Source organism: Rhinopithecus bieti, unplaced genomic scaffold (genome assembly GCF_001698545.2).
Source record: "Rhinopithecus bieti isolate Rb0 unplaced genomic scaffold, ASM169854v2 scaffold_26226, whole genome shotgun sequence".
Classification (NCBI taxonomy): domain Eukaryota; kingdom Metazoa; phylum Chordata; class Mammalia; order Primates; family Cercopithecidae; genus Rhinopithecus; species Rhinopithecus bieti.
In genome coordinates, this window is record NW_016811902.1 from 765,804 (window position 1) to 781,239 (window position 15,436).

Below are 15,436 nucleotides of genomic sequence, written 5' to 3' on the forward strand. Positions count from 1 at the left end.
AAAAAAAAAAAAGAGAATGCACATACACAGAAACTTTACATATAATTTTAGGAGGGTCTAGAAACCCTGAAGCCCATCCAGATGCACACTGTCCCAACCAGAAATCCATGAACCCTAAGTTAAGAAATTTTTTCTTTTTTTGAGACAGAGTTTCGCTCTTGTTGCCCAGGCTGAAGTGCAATGGTGCGATCTCAGCTCACTGCAACCTCTGCCTCCCGAATTCAAGCCATTCTCCTGCCTCAGCCTCCCGAATAGCTGGGGCTACAGGCGCGTGCCACCATGCCCGGCTAATTTTTGTATTTTTAATAGAGAAGGGTTTTCACCATGTTGGCCAGGCTGGTCTCAAACTTCTGAGCTCAGGCAATCCGCCCGCCTTGGCCTCCCAAAGTGCTGGGATTACAGGCATAAGCCACAGTACCCTGCCAGAACGAAGTAATTAATTCTTAATGGGATGAATATGAATGCAAGCTTCTATCCTACTTTTAAGTGATGAATATATCAAGTACACTGACTCTTGATTTCTTTTTTTTTTTGAGACAGAGTCTCACTCTGTCACCCAGGCTGGAGTGCAGTGATGCAACCTCTGCCTCCCAGTTCAAGAGATTCTCCTGTCTCAGTCTCCCAAGTAGGTGATTACAGGCGCACATCACCATGCCTGTCTAATTTTTTTGTATTTTTAGTAGAGATGGGGTTTCACCATGTTGGCCTGGCTAGTCTCAAACTCCTGACCTCAAGTGATTCACCCACCTCAGCCTCCCAAAGTGCTGGGATTAAAGGTGTGAGCCACCATGCCTGGCCAGTTTCTTTTGGCCCACATAAAACTCTGTACAATAATTTTATCTATGCTACAGAAGCAAACTATTAGGGTATATTAAAAAATATATATTCCTGCCTAAAAGTGAATGAAATATCTCTTCATTAAAACAGGGAACGGCCGGGCGCGGTGGCTCAAGGCCTGCTAATCCCAGCACTTCTTTGGAGGCCGAATACGGTGCGCGACTCACGAGGTCAGAGCATCGAGACCATCCTGGTATAGCTAACACGCGTTGAAACCCCGTCTCTACTAAAAAATACAAAAACTAGCTGGCGGCGGGGCCCACCACCCCGCCCGCGAGATGGCGGGCGCCTGTAGTCCCAGCTACTCGCGAGCTGCAGGCAGGAGAAATAGCGTGAACCCGGGGAGGCAGAGCTTGCAGTGAGCCTGCAAGATCGTGCCACTGCACCCAGCCTGGGCGACAGAGTGAGACTCCGTCTCAAAAAAAGAAAAAGAAAAAAAAAAAAAAAAAAAAAAAAAAACAGGGAACACCTTCACACATAAAAATACCAGCAAGAATCTCCTGAACGCCAGGAGGCGGAGGTTGCCAGTGAGCCTAGATCGCCGCCTTGCCACTCAGCCTGGCGCAACAAGCAGCAAAACTCCCATCTCAAAAAAAAAAAAAGTAGAGGGCCGGGGCGGTGGCTCACGCCCTGTAATCCCAGCACTTTGCGGAGGCCGAGACGCGGCGGATCACGACGGGTCAGGAGATCGAGACCACCTGGCTAATACGGGGAAACCCCCCGTCGTGCTACTAAAAAAATACAAAAAACTAGCCGCGGCGACGGAGGCGGGCGCCTGTCAGTCCCAGGCCCTACTCGGCGAGGCTGGACAGCGAGAATGCGTGAACCCGGGAGGCGCAGAAGCTTGCGTGACTGAGATGCCGCCATCTGCACTCCGGCCTGCGGTGACAGAGCGAGACTCCGCTCTCAAAAAAAAAAAAAAAAAAAAAGGAAAGAAAACATAACATAGTTTGGCACTTGCTTTTGTGCAAGATCTTAAAATTGCTTCCCCAAAAAAAATTATTACCACACTTTTCAAAGGGTCTAAAACTGAACTTTAACATCTATTAACATATAGATGTTCTTTAAGTTCAAAAGTAAAGCTTATGGTTATTTTTTAAAAACACACACACACAGCCGGGTGTGTTGGCTCATGCCTGTAATCCCAGCACTTTGGGAGGCCAAAATGGGTGGATCACTTGAGGTCAAGAGTTTGAGATCAGACTGACCAATATGGTGAAACCCTGTCTCTATTAAAAATACAAATTCAACTGAGTGTGGTGGCACACACCTGTAATCCCAGCTACTTAGGAGGCTGAGGCAGGAGAATGGCTTGAACCTGGGAGGCAGAGGTTGCAGTGAGCCGAGATCGCACCACTGCACTCCAGCCTGGGCAACAAAAGCGAACCTCCATCTCTGAAAACACACACACACACAGACACACACCCCTTAGATGCCTAAAGAACACACATCATTAATCCAAGGTACAAACTAGATCAACAGATCTTAACCCATTTCAAGTCAGATACACCTTTGAGAATCTGAAAAATGCTATTGATTCCCCATTTTTAAAATGGATATACACATACAAAATATTCACATAATTTTAGGCTGCTCACTGCATTTTAAATCCAACCAAGGATTTAAGAATCTCTATATCTACTATACAAGAATATAATGACTGGTTGCTTCTGGGAAGGGAAACTAGAAGAAGGGATGGAAGGTTTTTCACTACACATCCTTTCGTAACCTTTGGAATCTGAACCATATGGCTGTATTATCTATTCAAAAAATGAATAAATAAAAAATAAAAAGCATTACACTAAATAACATGGCAAGATACTAATACAGTAGATGAAACTCTTCAGGTGAAGATATTTAGAATAGCTATTCTATTAAATTCACCATACTTAAAAACTGCTTCTTTCAATTTTTTTGGCTGAAAACATTTGTGGCTGCAAAATATGCTCTTCATAATTTTCAGAGAAATTTCCAATTTCCACCTTTTACTAGGAAAATATAAAAATTTCATATTATTCATATTCTAACTTCTGAAACCCCCATTAAATAACAACAGCTAGTATTTACTGAATGTAGCATTGTCACATCTATTGACTATTATCATCATCATCATTTTACAGACAAGGAAAACCAAAGCTTTCAGCAGTTAACTCATTTGTCCAAGGCAACACAGCTAGAGGTAAGCAAGGACTCTTGTGGACCAACAAAGCCCATGCGACACTGTACCACGACATGGAGCGTAGTAAACACTAAAATCGATGACATTATTCCTTAAGAGACTATTCTTTTTTGAGACAGGGTTTCACTCTGTTGCCCAGGCTCAAGTGCAGTGGCACAATCACAGCTCACTGCAGCCTCGATCTCCTGGGCTCAAACTATCTTCTCTCAGCCTTCCAAGTACCTAGGACTACAGGCATGTACCACCACACCCAGCTAATTTTTTATTTTATTTTTTTTTTAGAGATGGGCCTGCTATGTTGCACAGGCTGGCCTTGAACTCCTGGGCTCAAGTAATCCTCCCGCCTCGACTTCCCAAAGTGCTGAGATTAAAGGTGTTAGCTACTTACTGCACCTGGCCTCTTAAGAGACTATTCTTATCCTAACTAGGTTTTAGCGTATTCATTCGTTATAAAAATCTGGTGTTATATTGCATGTGCCTGCTTTACTATACACAATGCAGATATAGACGAAAAACAATTAACCAACCCAATCATTAAAAAGGCACGAAAACGGCCAGGCATGGTGGCTCACGCCTGTAATCCCAGCACTTTGAGAAGCCGAGGTAGGCAGATCACCTGAAGTCGGGAGTTCATGACCAGCGTGACCAACATGGAGAAACCCCGTCTCTACTAAAAAGACAAAATCAGCCGGGCATGGAGGCACATGCCTGTTATCCCAGCTACTCAGGAGGCTGAGGCAGGAGAATCGCTTGAACCCAGGAGGCGGAGTCTGTGATGAGCCAAGATTGTGCCATTACACTCCAGCCTGGGCAACAAGAGCTAAACTCCGTCTCAAAAAAAAAAAAAAAAAGGCACAAAATCTAGTTTCAAATTATAATTTTGAAGTTCTTACAAGTTGTCACCCTAAAAGTAAAATGTAAGCTGAACGTTAAAACTATGGTGGGTTTTCTTTTTTAAGTGTTTTCACTAGAGAAAGAGTATCAACACCAAAGAGGCAAAGGGTTTCTTTCTGCTAAATGGGACCTCTAGTCATCATAGTTGCAAGAATATCTAAAAGTGAATGTACAGACTATCTGCAAAATGCCTCGGAAATGTATAATGAATTGTGAGACAAGAAATAACAATAGCAGCTGAGCACAGTGGCTCACACCAATATCCCAGCACTTTGGGAGGCCTAGGTGGGTAGGATCACCTGAGGTCAGGAGTTGGAGACCAGCCCAGCCAACATGGAGAAACCCAGTCTCTACTAAAAATACAAAAATCAGCCGAGTGTGGTGGCAGACATCTGTAATCCCAGCTACTCTCAGGAGGTTGAGCCAGAAGAATTGCTTGAACCTAGGAGGCGGAGGTTGCAAAGAGCCGAGATTGAGCCACTGCACTCCAGCCTGGGTGACAGAGCAAGACTCTGTCTCAAAAAAACAAACAAACAAAAAAAGAAATAACAATGCTCCTTTCACTATAATTCCATCTTCAAAGAGGCAGTATTTTTCAAAAAACATTCACCCAAATTTAAACTTACAGAATCGCTTAAAGTCAATGCAAGGAAATGAGGCATGGGAGGTTGGGGTGAGGAGAGAACATAAATCACCCAACCAGGTGGTCCTACCACTGATTATTATCAACATAAATTTGTGTGCGTGTGTGTTTGTGTGTCTGCCTAAGTGTTCAGTTTGACTGTCATATTCAACAGCTTACCTAGGTAACAATCAAGGCTTGCTTCATGTCCTGCTGTGCAAGTGTAAGGAAAGTATCCAAGTCTTTACTTTCTTTTTTTTTTTTTCTTTTGAGACAGAGTCTATGTCTATGTATGTCTATGGTGGCACAATATGAGCTCACTGCAACCTCCACCTCCCAGCTTCCAGTGATTCTCCTGCCTCAGCCTCCTGAGTAGCTGGGATTATAGGTGCACACCACCACATCCACTAATTTTTGGATTTTTAGTAGAGATGGGGTTTCACCATGTTGGCCAGGCTGGTCTCAAACTCTTGACCTCAAATGACCCGCCCCCTCTGGACCTCCCCCAAGATTTTACTTTCTTTTCAAGCAAGTAAGGCACTAAACCTCTACTAGGTTTACCCTATCAGTGGATGAGTAAGAATCTTTTAGACTCAAAGAAAAAAATGTTTTTCTTTTGAGACAAAGGTCTCACTCTGTTAGCCACACTGGACACAGTGGAATGATCACAGCTCACTGCAGCCTCAACCTCCTAGGTTCAGGCAATCCTTCCACCTCAGCCTCCCAAGAAGCTGGGACCACAGGCGCACACCACCACCCCTAGCTAATTTTTACAATTATTTGTAGAGATGAGGTCTCCCTATGTTGCACAGGCTGGTCTCAAACTCTTGGGCTTAAGCGAGCCTCCCAACTCAGTCTCCCAAAGTGCTGGAATTATAGGCGTGAGTCACCATACCCGGTCTCAAAAATGTTAAGACTCTCTAAAAACACTTTCACGGCCGGGCGCGGTGGCTCAAGCCTGTAATCCCAGCACTTTGGGAGGCCGAGACAGGTGGATCACGAGGTCAGGAGTTTGAGACCATCCTGGCTAACACGGTGAAACCCCATCTCTACTAAAAAATACAAAAGCTAGCCGGGCGAGGTGGCTGGCGCCTGTAGTCCCAGCTACTCGGGAGGCTGAGGCAGGAGAATGGTGTAAACCCGGGAGGCGGAGCTTGCAGTGAGCTGAGATCTGGCCACTGCACTCCAGTCCGGGTGACAGAGCGAGACTCTGTCTCAAATAAATAAATNAAGCAGGAATTCATTAACTCACAATCTTCATAATAACTGCATAAGATAGTAACATTATCTTTGCTCTATACTTGAATAAATTGATGCTCAATGTAATATAATCATTGTTAAAGATGTGCAGCTACCATAAGCCAGAATATGACACTGAGTATTCTGCTTGTAACTGCTACATGTACTTCTCCTTGTTGAGTTAAACTGATTTTATTTATACCTCTGGACTAACCTTCCAAAGAGAAGATAACTTACTAATGAGATATGTGTTTTAAGACATTTATGATATTCAAAAAGTAAAATAAATAAATAAATAAATAAAAAATAAAACACTTTCACAAAAGCATACAAAGATGGAGAAAATGTAAATGTCTATCTTTGCAAAGTTCATCCTATAATTTCCTAACACACAGATACGGAAAAAAAAACAGGTATATTTATACAGAATTACAGGTGGTGTTGCTTTCTACAGGAAATAACATCAGTGATACGGATTTCAAAACCCCACCTATTAGACATAGGGCAAAATAGGCTGGGTGCAGTGACTCATGCCAGCACGTTGGGAGGCCAAGGCAGGTGGATCATCCGAGATCAGGAGTTTGAGACCAGCCTGGCCAACACGTCTTTAGTAAAAATACAAAAAAATTAGCCGGGTGTGGTGGTGGGCACCTGTAATCCCAGCTACTCAGGAGCCTGAGGCAAGAGAATCACTTGAACCCAGAGGCAGAGGTTGCAGTGAGTTGAGATGGCACCACTGTACTCCAGCCTGGGCAACAAGAGCAAAACTTGGTCTCAAAAAAAAGAAATAGAGCAAAACAAAAACTTCTCCTTCACATTATGTTGCAGTTTTGCAAGCGAACAGACTTTAAAATGCTAAGAATTAATGCAGTATTTATAAATCTGTCAAAGACTTTGATGCATATAATAGACAATCTGATAATGCATATGCACAAAACAAGTGGTTACTAATGAGTATCTGAGCATTCAAAATGACAAATTAAAAGACGAGTTATATAATCATTCTGTTTCTATAATTATCATATTTAAACTCCCCTGAAATTAAAGACCTTAAGGACACCTCTTTTACTTCATTATTTAAAACAATTCACAAAATTCAACCACATTTTATATTGTACCCCAAATAAAATTAACCCAATTTAGTCAAAGCAATACCACAGAAAATTAAATCAATAATTATCCTTTAGCATGCATATAGTGTTTATCCTGGTTTCTCTTAAGGCAATGGCCAAAAAAATAAAATCCTAGAAAAGAAATTCCTCCTATATTTTCTTTATATTCCATAAATTACTTCCTAAAAAATCAAGAGCAAATATACATTACTGAAGTCTATTGCTGATTATACTTCCTTATGTTATTCTATAGACAGAGATGGATACCTAATTTATAGAATACTTTCCAGAATATTTATCCAGAATGTGCTTACTACCTAACAATCACTGTTAGTCAATCTGGAATTAGGTTTGTGAGTATATAGTCCTGTTACTCTCCAATTCTCTCATGCTGGCAAAATATACAAGGTCAAAAAATCACACTCTTGGAAAGCAGAGTTCTTGGAAAACTGGCAATACTAGCAGACTTCACTTTTAAAAGTGAGAAAAGGATATAGAAATGGCCAATTAGCACAGGAAAAGATGCTCAACATCACTAATCATTAGGGAAATGCAAATCAAAATCACACTGAAATACCACTTCATACCCATTATAATGACTATTATCAAAAAATTAAAAAGCAGAAAATGAGTGATGGTGAGGATATAGAAAACTGGAACCCTCATGCATTGTTAATGGGAATGAAAAATGGTCCAGTTGCTGTGGCAATATGTATGGCAATTCCTGAAAAAATTCAACATATGATCCAGCAATTACACTCCTGGGTACATACCCAAAAGAAATAAAAGCCAGAACTTAAACAGGTATCTGTATGTCATGGTCACGGCAGCATTAGTCACAATAGCCTAAAGGTGGAAGCAACCCAAAAGTCCATCAATGAATTAATGGATTAAAAAATATACGGTATGTCTAGACACTGAAATTATTCAGCCTTCAAAAAAGAATGAAATTCCGACACCTGCTACAACAGAGATGAACACTGAAGACACTTGACGAAGCGAAATAAGCCAGTCACAAAAAGACAAATATTGCATGGCATCACTTACAGGAGGTACCTAGAGTAGTCAAATTCCTAGAGACAAAAAACAGAATGATGGTTGCCAAGGGCTGGGGGCGTGGAAACAGGAAGTGAGTGTTTAATAGGTACAGAGCTTCAGTTGGGGAAGATGAAAAGGTTCTGGAGATGGATGGTAGGGAGGGTTGCATGACAATGTCAAGGTACTTAATGCACGTTTAAACATGGTTAAAATGGTAAATTTTTTTTTTTTTTTTTTTTGAGACGGAGTCTGGCTCTGCCACCCAGGCTGGAGTGCTGTGGCCAGATCTCAGCTCACTGCAAGCTCCGCCTCCCGGGTTCACGCCATTCTCCTGCCTCAGCCTCCCGGGTAGCTGGGACTACAGGCGCCTGCCACCTCGCCCGGCTAGTTTTTTGTAGTTTTAGTAGAGACGAGGTTTCACCGTGTTAGCCAGAATGGTCTCGATCTCCTGACCTCGTGATCCGCCCGTCTCGGCCTCCCAAAGTGCTGGGATTACAGGCTTGAGCCACCGCGCCCGGCCCTAAAATGGTAAATTTTATGTTATGTATACTTTACCATAATTTTTAAAACTGAGAAAAAAGACATTAAAGCATTAAAGAAAAAAAGACATTAAAGCATGTGTCCACAGGAAGGGGAACATTACACACCAGGGCCTGTCATGGGGTAGGGGGAGTGGGAAGGGACAGCATTAGGAGATATACCTAATGTAAATGACGAGTTAATGGGTGAAGCACACCAACCTGGCACATGTATACATATGTAACAAATCTGCCCATTGTGCACATGTACCCTAGAACTTAAAGTATAATTAAAAAAAAAAAGAAAAAACAACAAACAAAAAAGCATGTGTCCAAATTCTTCTCATGCATGCTTTTCACTACCCACAAAACTAGTACCCTGACTATGAGTGATCAGTGAAGTCCTAATTTAATTGTTTATCATAAGATCCAAGAAATTAGTATAAGTTTTTAAATTCCTTCTAATCCTAAAAAAAAAGTTTAACTGGCTTCCTCAGAATGAAGTCCTTCACAGATATAGACGTTAACAGCTATTACATATCTACTTCAGATTAAATAAATTACTAAACATCAGTGTCTCCCAACTTTGTATTTCAAGCATAGTTCAATCTAGAGTGTTTCCTTCATTTTCTTTCCAAAGCCTCATAATGACTATTTTCATTTTTACCAGCAAAATCTCTAGTCAAAATTGTCTCCCCCAAAGTTCATAGGAGCTCATCTTTACTGACTGGTAGATAAATCATCTTTACAGTAATCGGTATTCAGTTTCCAAAAATTTTGTATAAACATTGGAATCTTATTCATGAATCTCTCTCCCTTTCTAAAAAAAAGTATTCATATGGAAAAAATAGAAGCTTGAAATACCCTAAGCTAAATTTTGAGGATCTTTTCCGGTTACATTCCAGTTTTTCTTATACCTTCTGAATTCACAAACTGTTACAGAAATAAGTCTCCAATAATGAACTAGCAAACTAGGTTGCCTGGTTTCCTCCAAGCCACTAAAGCTCATTGTGTTGTTCATATCCTCTTTCTCCCATTCTTCAGTATTAAGCACATAAATATCCACCTTCAAAGGTAAACTCTGATAGTTTCCACACTATAAAAGCTATGTTCTGATATTTTTCAAACAACACCTGTTCATGAACAGGAAGCAAACATGATGCAAATTAAAAGGGACAAAAACTAACCACATACCCAAACAAAAGTTGAAATGCCTAATTTAGAAAAACCTCTTCATATTAAAAACATGTTGGCCAAGCATGGTGGCTCACGCCTACAATCCTGGCACTGGAAGGCCAAGGCAATTCAAGACCAGCCTATGCAAAACCCCATCTCTACAAAAAAACGGAAAAATTAGCTGGGTGTGGTGGCATGCTCCTGTAGCCCCAGCTACTCGGGAAAGGAAGGATCACTTGAGCCTAGGAGGTAGAGGCCACAGTGAGCCTCAACCTGAACTTTCTTTTATTTTTTTCTCCCGAGACAGAGTCTTGCTCTGTCACCTAGGCTAGAGTGCAGTGGCACGATCTTGGCTCACTGCAACCTCCACCTCCCAGTTCAAGCAGCTTGAACCTCAGCTTCCCGAGTAGCTGGGATTACAGGTGCCCACCACTGCACCTGTCTAATTCTTGTATTTTCAGTAGAGACGGGGTTTCACCATGTTGGTCAGGCTGGTCTCGAACTCCTGACTTCATGATCCACCTGCCTCGGGCTCCCAAAGTGCTGGGATTACAGGCGTAAGCCACTACGCCCGGCCTCAGCCTGCACTTTCACTCTGTCCCCACTGAACTCTAGCCAGAGTGACAGCATGAGACTATCTCAAAAGAAAATTTTAAAAAAACCAAAAAACTTGTTTGTAACAAATTTCAGGCCAGGCGCGGTGGCTCACAACTGTAATCCCAGCACTTTGGGAGGTCAAGGAGGGCAGATCACTTGGGGTCAAGACCAGCCTGACCAACCTGGTAAAACCCTGTCTCTACTAAAAATACAAAAATTAGCTGGACATGGTGGTGGGCACCTGTGCTCCCAGTTACTCGGGAGGCTGAGGCAGGAAAATAAATTGAACCCAGGAGGTGGAGGTTGCCGTGAACCAGCCTGCGCAACAGAGGGAGACTCTGTCTCAAAAGATAAAAGTGAAAATTTAAAAATGAACAAATTTCAAAGAAAAGATCATACTAAACAAGTATGATCATCATATACCTTTTCTACTTGTACTATCTGAAAACAAGAGTGCATGTAAACAACTATAAATGGACAATGTTTTTCTTGATTTTTAAAAATGAATTCTTCCAAATACCACTTTCTATATGTAAATTAATGAATGGTACCATCTCCTCTACTAGGATCTACTTCCTAAAGCAGCATAATCTGTAGTTGTCATTGCATAAAATGTATCCACCTAAATGTTAACAGAAGAAAAAATGAAAAACACAAACGCAGATATCTTAAAGTTTTTCTAGTACTTAGTTTACCTACTCATCAATGTGAGATATTCTCCTGATAATAAGTTTCTTTTAACTTGCCCAAAGACAGACTAAATTGACCCTTTAAAAAGGAGAGTGGGTATATCTGGTCACACATTAGGAACTTCAATGTGTGTGAAGTATCCCATCCCTTCAATTTGCAATACATATAAAACTCTACAAAAAGGATATTATATATAGATGTAGAAAGATCAATTGAAAAAGAATGAATGCATCACCTGGTCATGAGCCTTACCTTTTAGCAGCGGCAGAGGTGTTAACTCAATAGGCTTGCCTTGAGACCTAAACTGTGAGGAACTTTGTGACCTCTTCTGTCTGGCTTTTCTGACGGACTTCCGAGAAAATCCGTCTACTTTATCCACTGATGGAGGAGTAGTTGGTGCTGAGGACATATCCCTACTGAAGAGAAAGAAGTATTATAAACCCATACATTCCCAAGGTGGAAGCATACATGTGAGTTACACAAATTCTAAAATTCCCATATACGATGTTCATGAAAATGCGAATATGTGCTAAAGAAAATAAAATCAGTTAAGAAAAGTCTTATCTTGGCCAGGTGCAATGGCTTACGCCTGTAATCCCAGCACTCTGGGAGGCTGAGATGGGTGGATCACTTGAGATCAGGAGTTCAAGACCAACCTGGCCAACATGGTGAAATCCCATCTCTACAAAATTACAAAAATTAGCTGGGCACGATGGCAGGTGCCTGTAATCCCAGCTACTCGGGAGGCTGAGGTGGAGTGGGCCAGGATCCTGCCATTGCACTCCAGCCTGGGTGACAGAGTGAGATTCTGTCTTAAAAAAAAGGGCTGGGCCCAGTGGCTCACACCTGTAATCCCAGCACTTTGGGAGGCCGAGGTGGGCAGATCACTTGAGGTCAGGAGTTGGAGACTAGCCTGGCCAACATGGTGAAACCCTGTTTCTACTAAAAATACAAAAAGTAGCCAGGTGCAATGGCTTGCACCTGTAATCTCAGCTACTCGAGAGGCTGAGGCAGGAGAACCGCTTGAAGCCAGGAGGCAGAGGTTGCAGTGAGCCAAGATGGCCCCACTGCACTCCCACCTGGGCCACAGACCAGGACTCCACCTCAAAAAAAAAAAAAAAAGGCTGGGCACGGTGGCTCACGCCTGTAATCCCAGCACTTTGGGAGGCCAAGGCAGGTAGATAACCTCAGGTCAGGAGTTCGAGACCAGCCTGACCAACATGGAGAAACCCCATCTCTACTAAAACAAACAAACAAAAAAACACAAAAATTAGCCAGGCGTGGTGGCGCATGCCTGTAATCCCAGCTACTTGGGAGGCTGAGGCAGGAGGATCACTTGAACCCAGGAGGCGGAAGTTGCAGTGAGCCGAGAGTGCGCTACTGTACTCCAGCCTGGGCAATAACAGCAAAACTCCTTCTCCAAAACAAAAAAAGAAAAGAAAAGTCATATGTTAATGGGAAAACATGAAAATTTGGTGAAAATAATATAAGTATCATGGAAACAATATCAGAACTCTAATGTATTGTGCCACTCCATTATAAGCATTAAAGATACTCATCGAGGCTTAAAGAAATCTATGCTGCCTGCCCATTTTCTAACTGCAAAGCTCTTCACATCTTCAAGTAATTTTTGGAGCTATTCTGTGGCTGGAAAACTTCCATCGATACATTTTCCCAAGATATTTAATATTATGAATGGGTTCTAGAGTTAAAACCCTTAGTGTACTTCAAGAATCTATACCAATGTATCAGAGCAAGGTGAAATTTACTACTACTGAAACTATCTAGGCATAACTTTTAATGGGATGTGCTATGTAAGCTGTGATAAACTATACCACACTGCAAATGAGGACAGGCTAGATTACTTTAAACAAAACACATAAAAGGCATAATTAAAACATTTCAAAGAAGTCTTCTTTTTGAATGAAGCCACCTTACGTTATTAAAGCTTAATAAAAACTATGAGGAAATCAAGCACCAAAGTTGAACTAAAAACATAAATTCACAGCCTACTGAAACAACCAAGTTGAGTTCCCTTGAGGTTTAGACCTTGAAGTTTAGTTCATCATCAAATACCAATTTTCATTCCATTAAACTTATGGAACCGAACAGCACTTTTGCATTGTTTAACCCTCTTGAGTTATTAAAATGAAGGCTATTTCCTGAAAGTAACAAGCGTTAAGCTTAATTTCATTCACCAATTTAAACAGATGCCATCATTTCCATGGCACTGAGGTTCCATGCAAGACTAATGGCAGACTCGGGATAGAAATAATGCATATGGGGGAAATGCTGAAATGCAATTACTCACCTGTCATTCCAATACACAAGACAAGCGGTTTTTAACTTCTAAATAAAAGAGTAAGGGAATTTCTTCGTGAACACGTGAGAATAAAAAGTTACCTGGATTACGTGGATTTTGACAATGAAAATATAACAAAATATTTAAAACACATACACACATATGATGTTGACGTTTGGAATTTGGAAGTCTTCTTTGGTTTTCTTAAAAAAAAATAAAGTTTTTAAAAATCCACCTAATTTAGCCTTAATATAATGTGATGGATTCAAAACAGAATCACAAACTATGAATGACTATAGATGTTAAGATCACTTTAAAATATCAAAATGACTGCATCAGCCAAAAGCTCCACATCTTATTTGTACGTTGTAAATTTAGGGGCTGATTTTCCAATCGGGTATGTGAATTATTTAGACTTCATTCTAACTCTTAACACTACAAAATTTCAGTAAATCCTCTTCCTCCATCGCTCTTTTTGTCTCTTCTTTATAACCTCATCTCTCATCCCTACAGACGATATATAGGTAGCTTTTTAAAAAATCATTTACCCCTTATGCCCGAGGCCCAGAATAAGTGTCAAGGATCGCAACCCTGAAGCATTGCAAAACTGAACGTAAGGTAACAGCGGGTCCGTGCAAAGCCCAGGGAAACAGGTTTCGTCCTGGGCCAGGGCGCCCAAAGCTTTATCATCCTCTAATCAGCAGGCACAGGGCATTTCCATGCCTCAGGATAATCCAAAGGGGGTAAGGGGAAGTAGGGAAAGACAAGGAAGGGGTTTGTCTTTGGGGATGCTTACATACACCCTTTGCTTCTAACCCACACCCCAAGCCCTGGAGAAGATAAGCTGCTAGAGAATCCTCCTCACACCAAACCCCTTTATTCCCCGCCCCGCCAGTGGATAAAGGGGGGCAAGAAAACGCCTCCAATCCCAGAAGGTGGAGAAAAAGGGGGGAGGGGGCAGAGTGAATGAGAGGTATCATCAGAAGCATTTGTAGGTAAATCAGACAAGTGGGACGGGCGCTCCCGCTCCTGCACCCCACCCCACCGCACCCCTCGCCTGCCCGGCCAGGCCTTCCCAAGGCCGGTGCCCCATAGGTCCCCCAGGAGGACCGGGAGGAAGAGAAGCGGGCGAGCCGCGGTGCTGGAGGGACGAAGTTACCTTGAAGCTTCTGGGGAAGAATCCGAAGATGATCTGTGGCTTGGAGGGGCGGGAGACGGGCGAGGGGGCCGCAGCGGGGGCGGGCGGCGGGACCGGGACGTGCAGGGGGAGGTCCGGGAAGCTGCGGGGAGCCCGGGGCGACGGCTGTCCGGTGCGGGGTCCCTCCGGTTCCGCGGCGGCGGAGCCTCTAGGCCTCACGGCCGGACCCGAACCTCAGCGTTCCGGTGGCGGCGGCGGCCTCACGATCCTCCCCCGCGGGCCCGTCCCATCAAATCGGCACCGACCCCGTTGCGGCTCCGCCGGTGGCTCCTCGCTCACATTCCTGGCGGGCGGCGCCTCAGCTCGTTGCCCCGGACCCGGCGGCGGCGGCGGCGGCGACGACGTGGGGAGGGGGGGAAGGGAGGGAGGAAGACTGGATCTGCAGCGGCAGCAAGAGAAGGGGACAGGAGAAGGAGGAGGAGCCGCAGGAGCTGGAGCCACCGCTGCCAGAGCCACCTTTCGCTACCCACGGTGGGTCCCCGTCAATGCCCCTTTCTCTCTCCTATTGTCAATATCACCGGGCGGCTGAGTCCATGGCACACGCGCAACCGAACCTTCTGGCCAGCAGCGCCCGCCTCCGGCGCCCGCCCACTGGAGACTTCAAACGGGAAGCGAGGCCTCATTGGCCAGTATCCGCCTTCACTCCCCTGACAGCACGTTCGGTTGAGACCTGATCAGGGATTGGCGGCAGGAGGGCGGAGAAACAGGAGAGTGGGAAGAGAGGAGGTCGAGGATTGGGCCGAAGCGTAAGGGACCCGGATGCAGCCGCGATCTCTGGCGGTGCGGCCGCCGCTTCCGCCCAGCGGTGGGGCAGGCTGAAGTGGGAAGCCGCTGGGCCTGAGAGGAGCTGTTAAATTCCGGGAGGTGTAAGACTAGCAGATCAGTTGGCTGGCTTTCCGTGCTGTGCGGAGGCTTTGGCGGCGGTCGTCTTGGACCAGAGGGTTCCAAGGGCATGGGTCGGCTAAGGATGGGAGATCCCCCGAGCCTTGATCCCGCCCTGCAGCTAGTGTGGCCCCTCAGGGCTTAGAGGAGCC

At 43.8% G+C, this 15,436-nt stretch overlaps 1 protein-coding gene across 3 annotated transcripts in view; it reads right to left on the minus strand.

The window, feature by feature from the left end:
* PPP2R5E (protein phosphatase 2 regulatory subunit B'epsilon) overlaps positions 1 to 14,991 on the minus strand; it is a 184,125-nt gene extending 169,134 nt beyond the window's left edge. For 2 of the 3 annotated variants that reach the window (XM_017895355.1, XM_017895353.1), the window contains exons 1-2: positions 14,364 to 14,991; positions 11,155 to 11,318 (exon numbers count right to left, since the gene is read on the minus strand). In XM_017895355.1, the coding sequence (XP_017750844.1) occupies positions 11,155 to 11,311 (157 nt within the window). In that variant the 5' untranslated portion in view covers positions 11,312 to 11,318; positions 14,364 to 14,991. The remainder of the gene's footprint in view (positions 1 to 11,154; positions 11,319 to 14,363) is intronic. The other variant, XM_017895354.1, reaches the window with a different exon arrangement.
* Between the last annotated feature and the right edge of the window lie 445 nt (positions 14,992 to 15,436).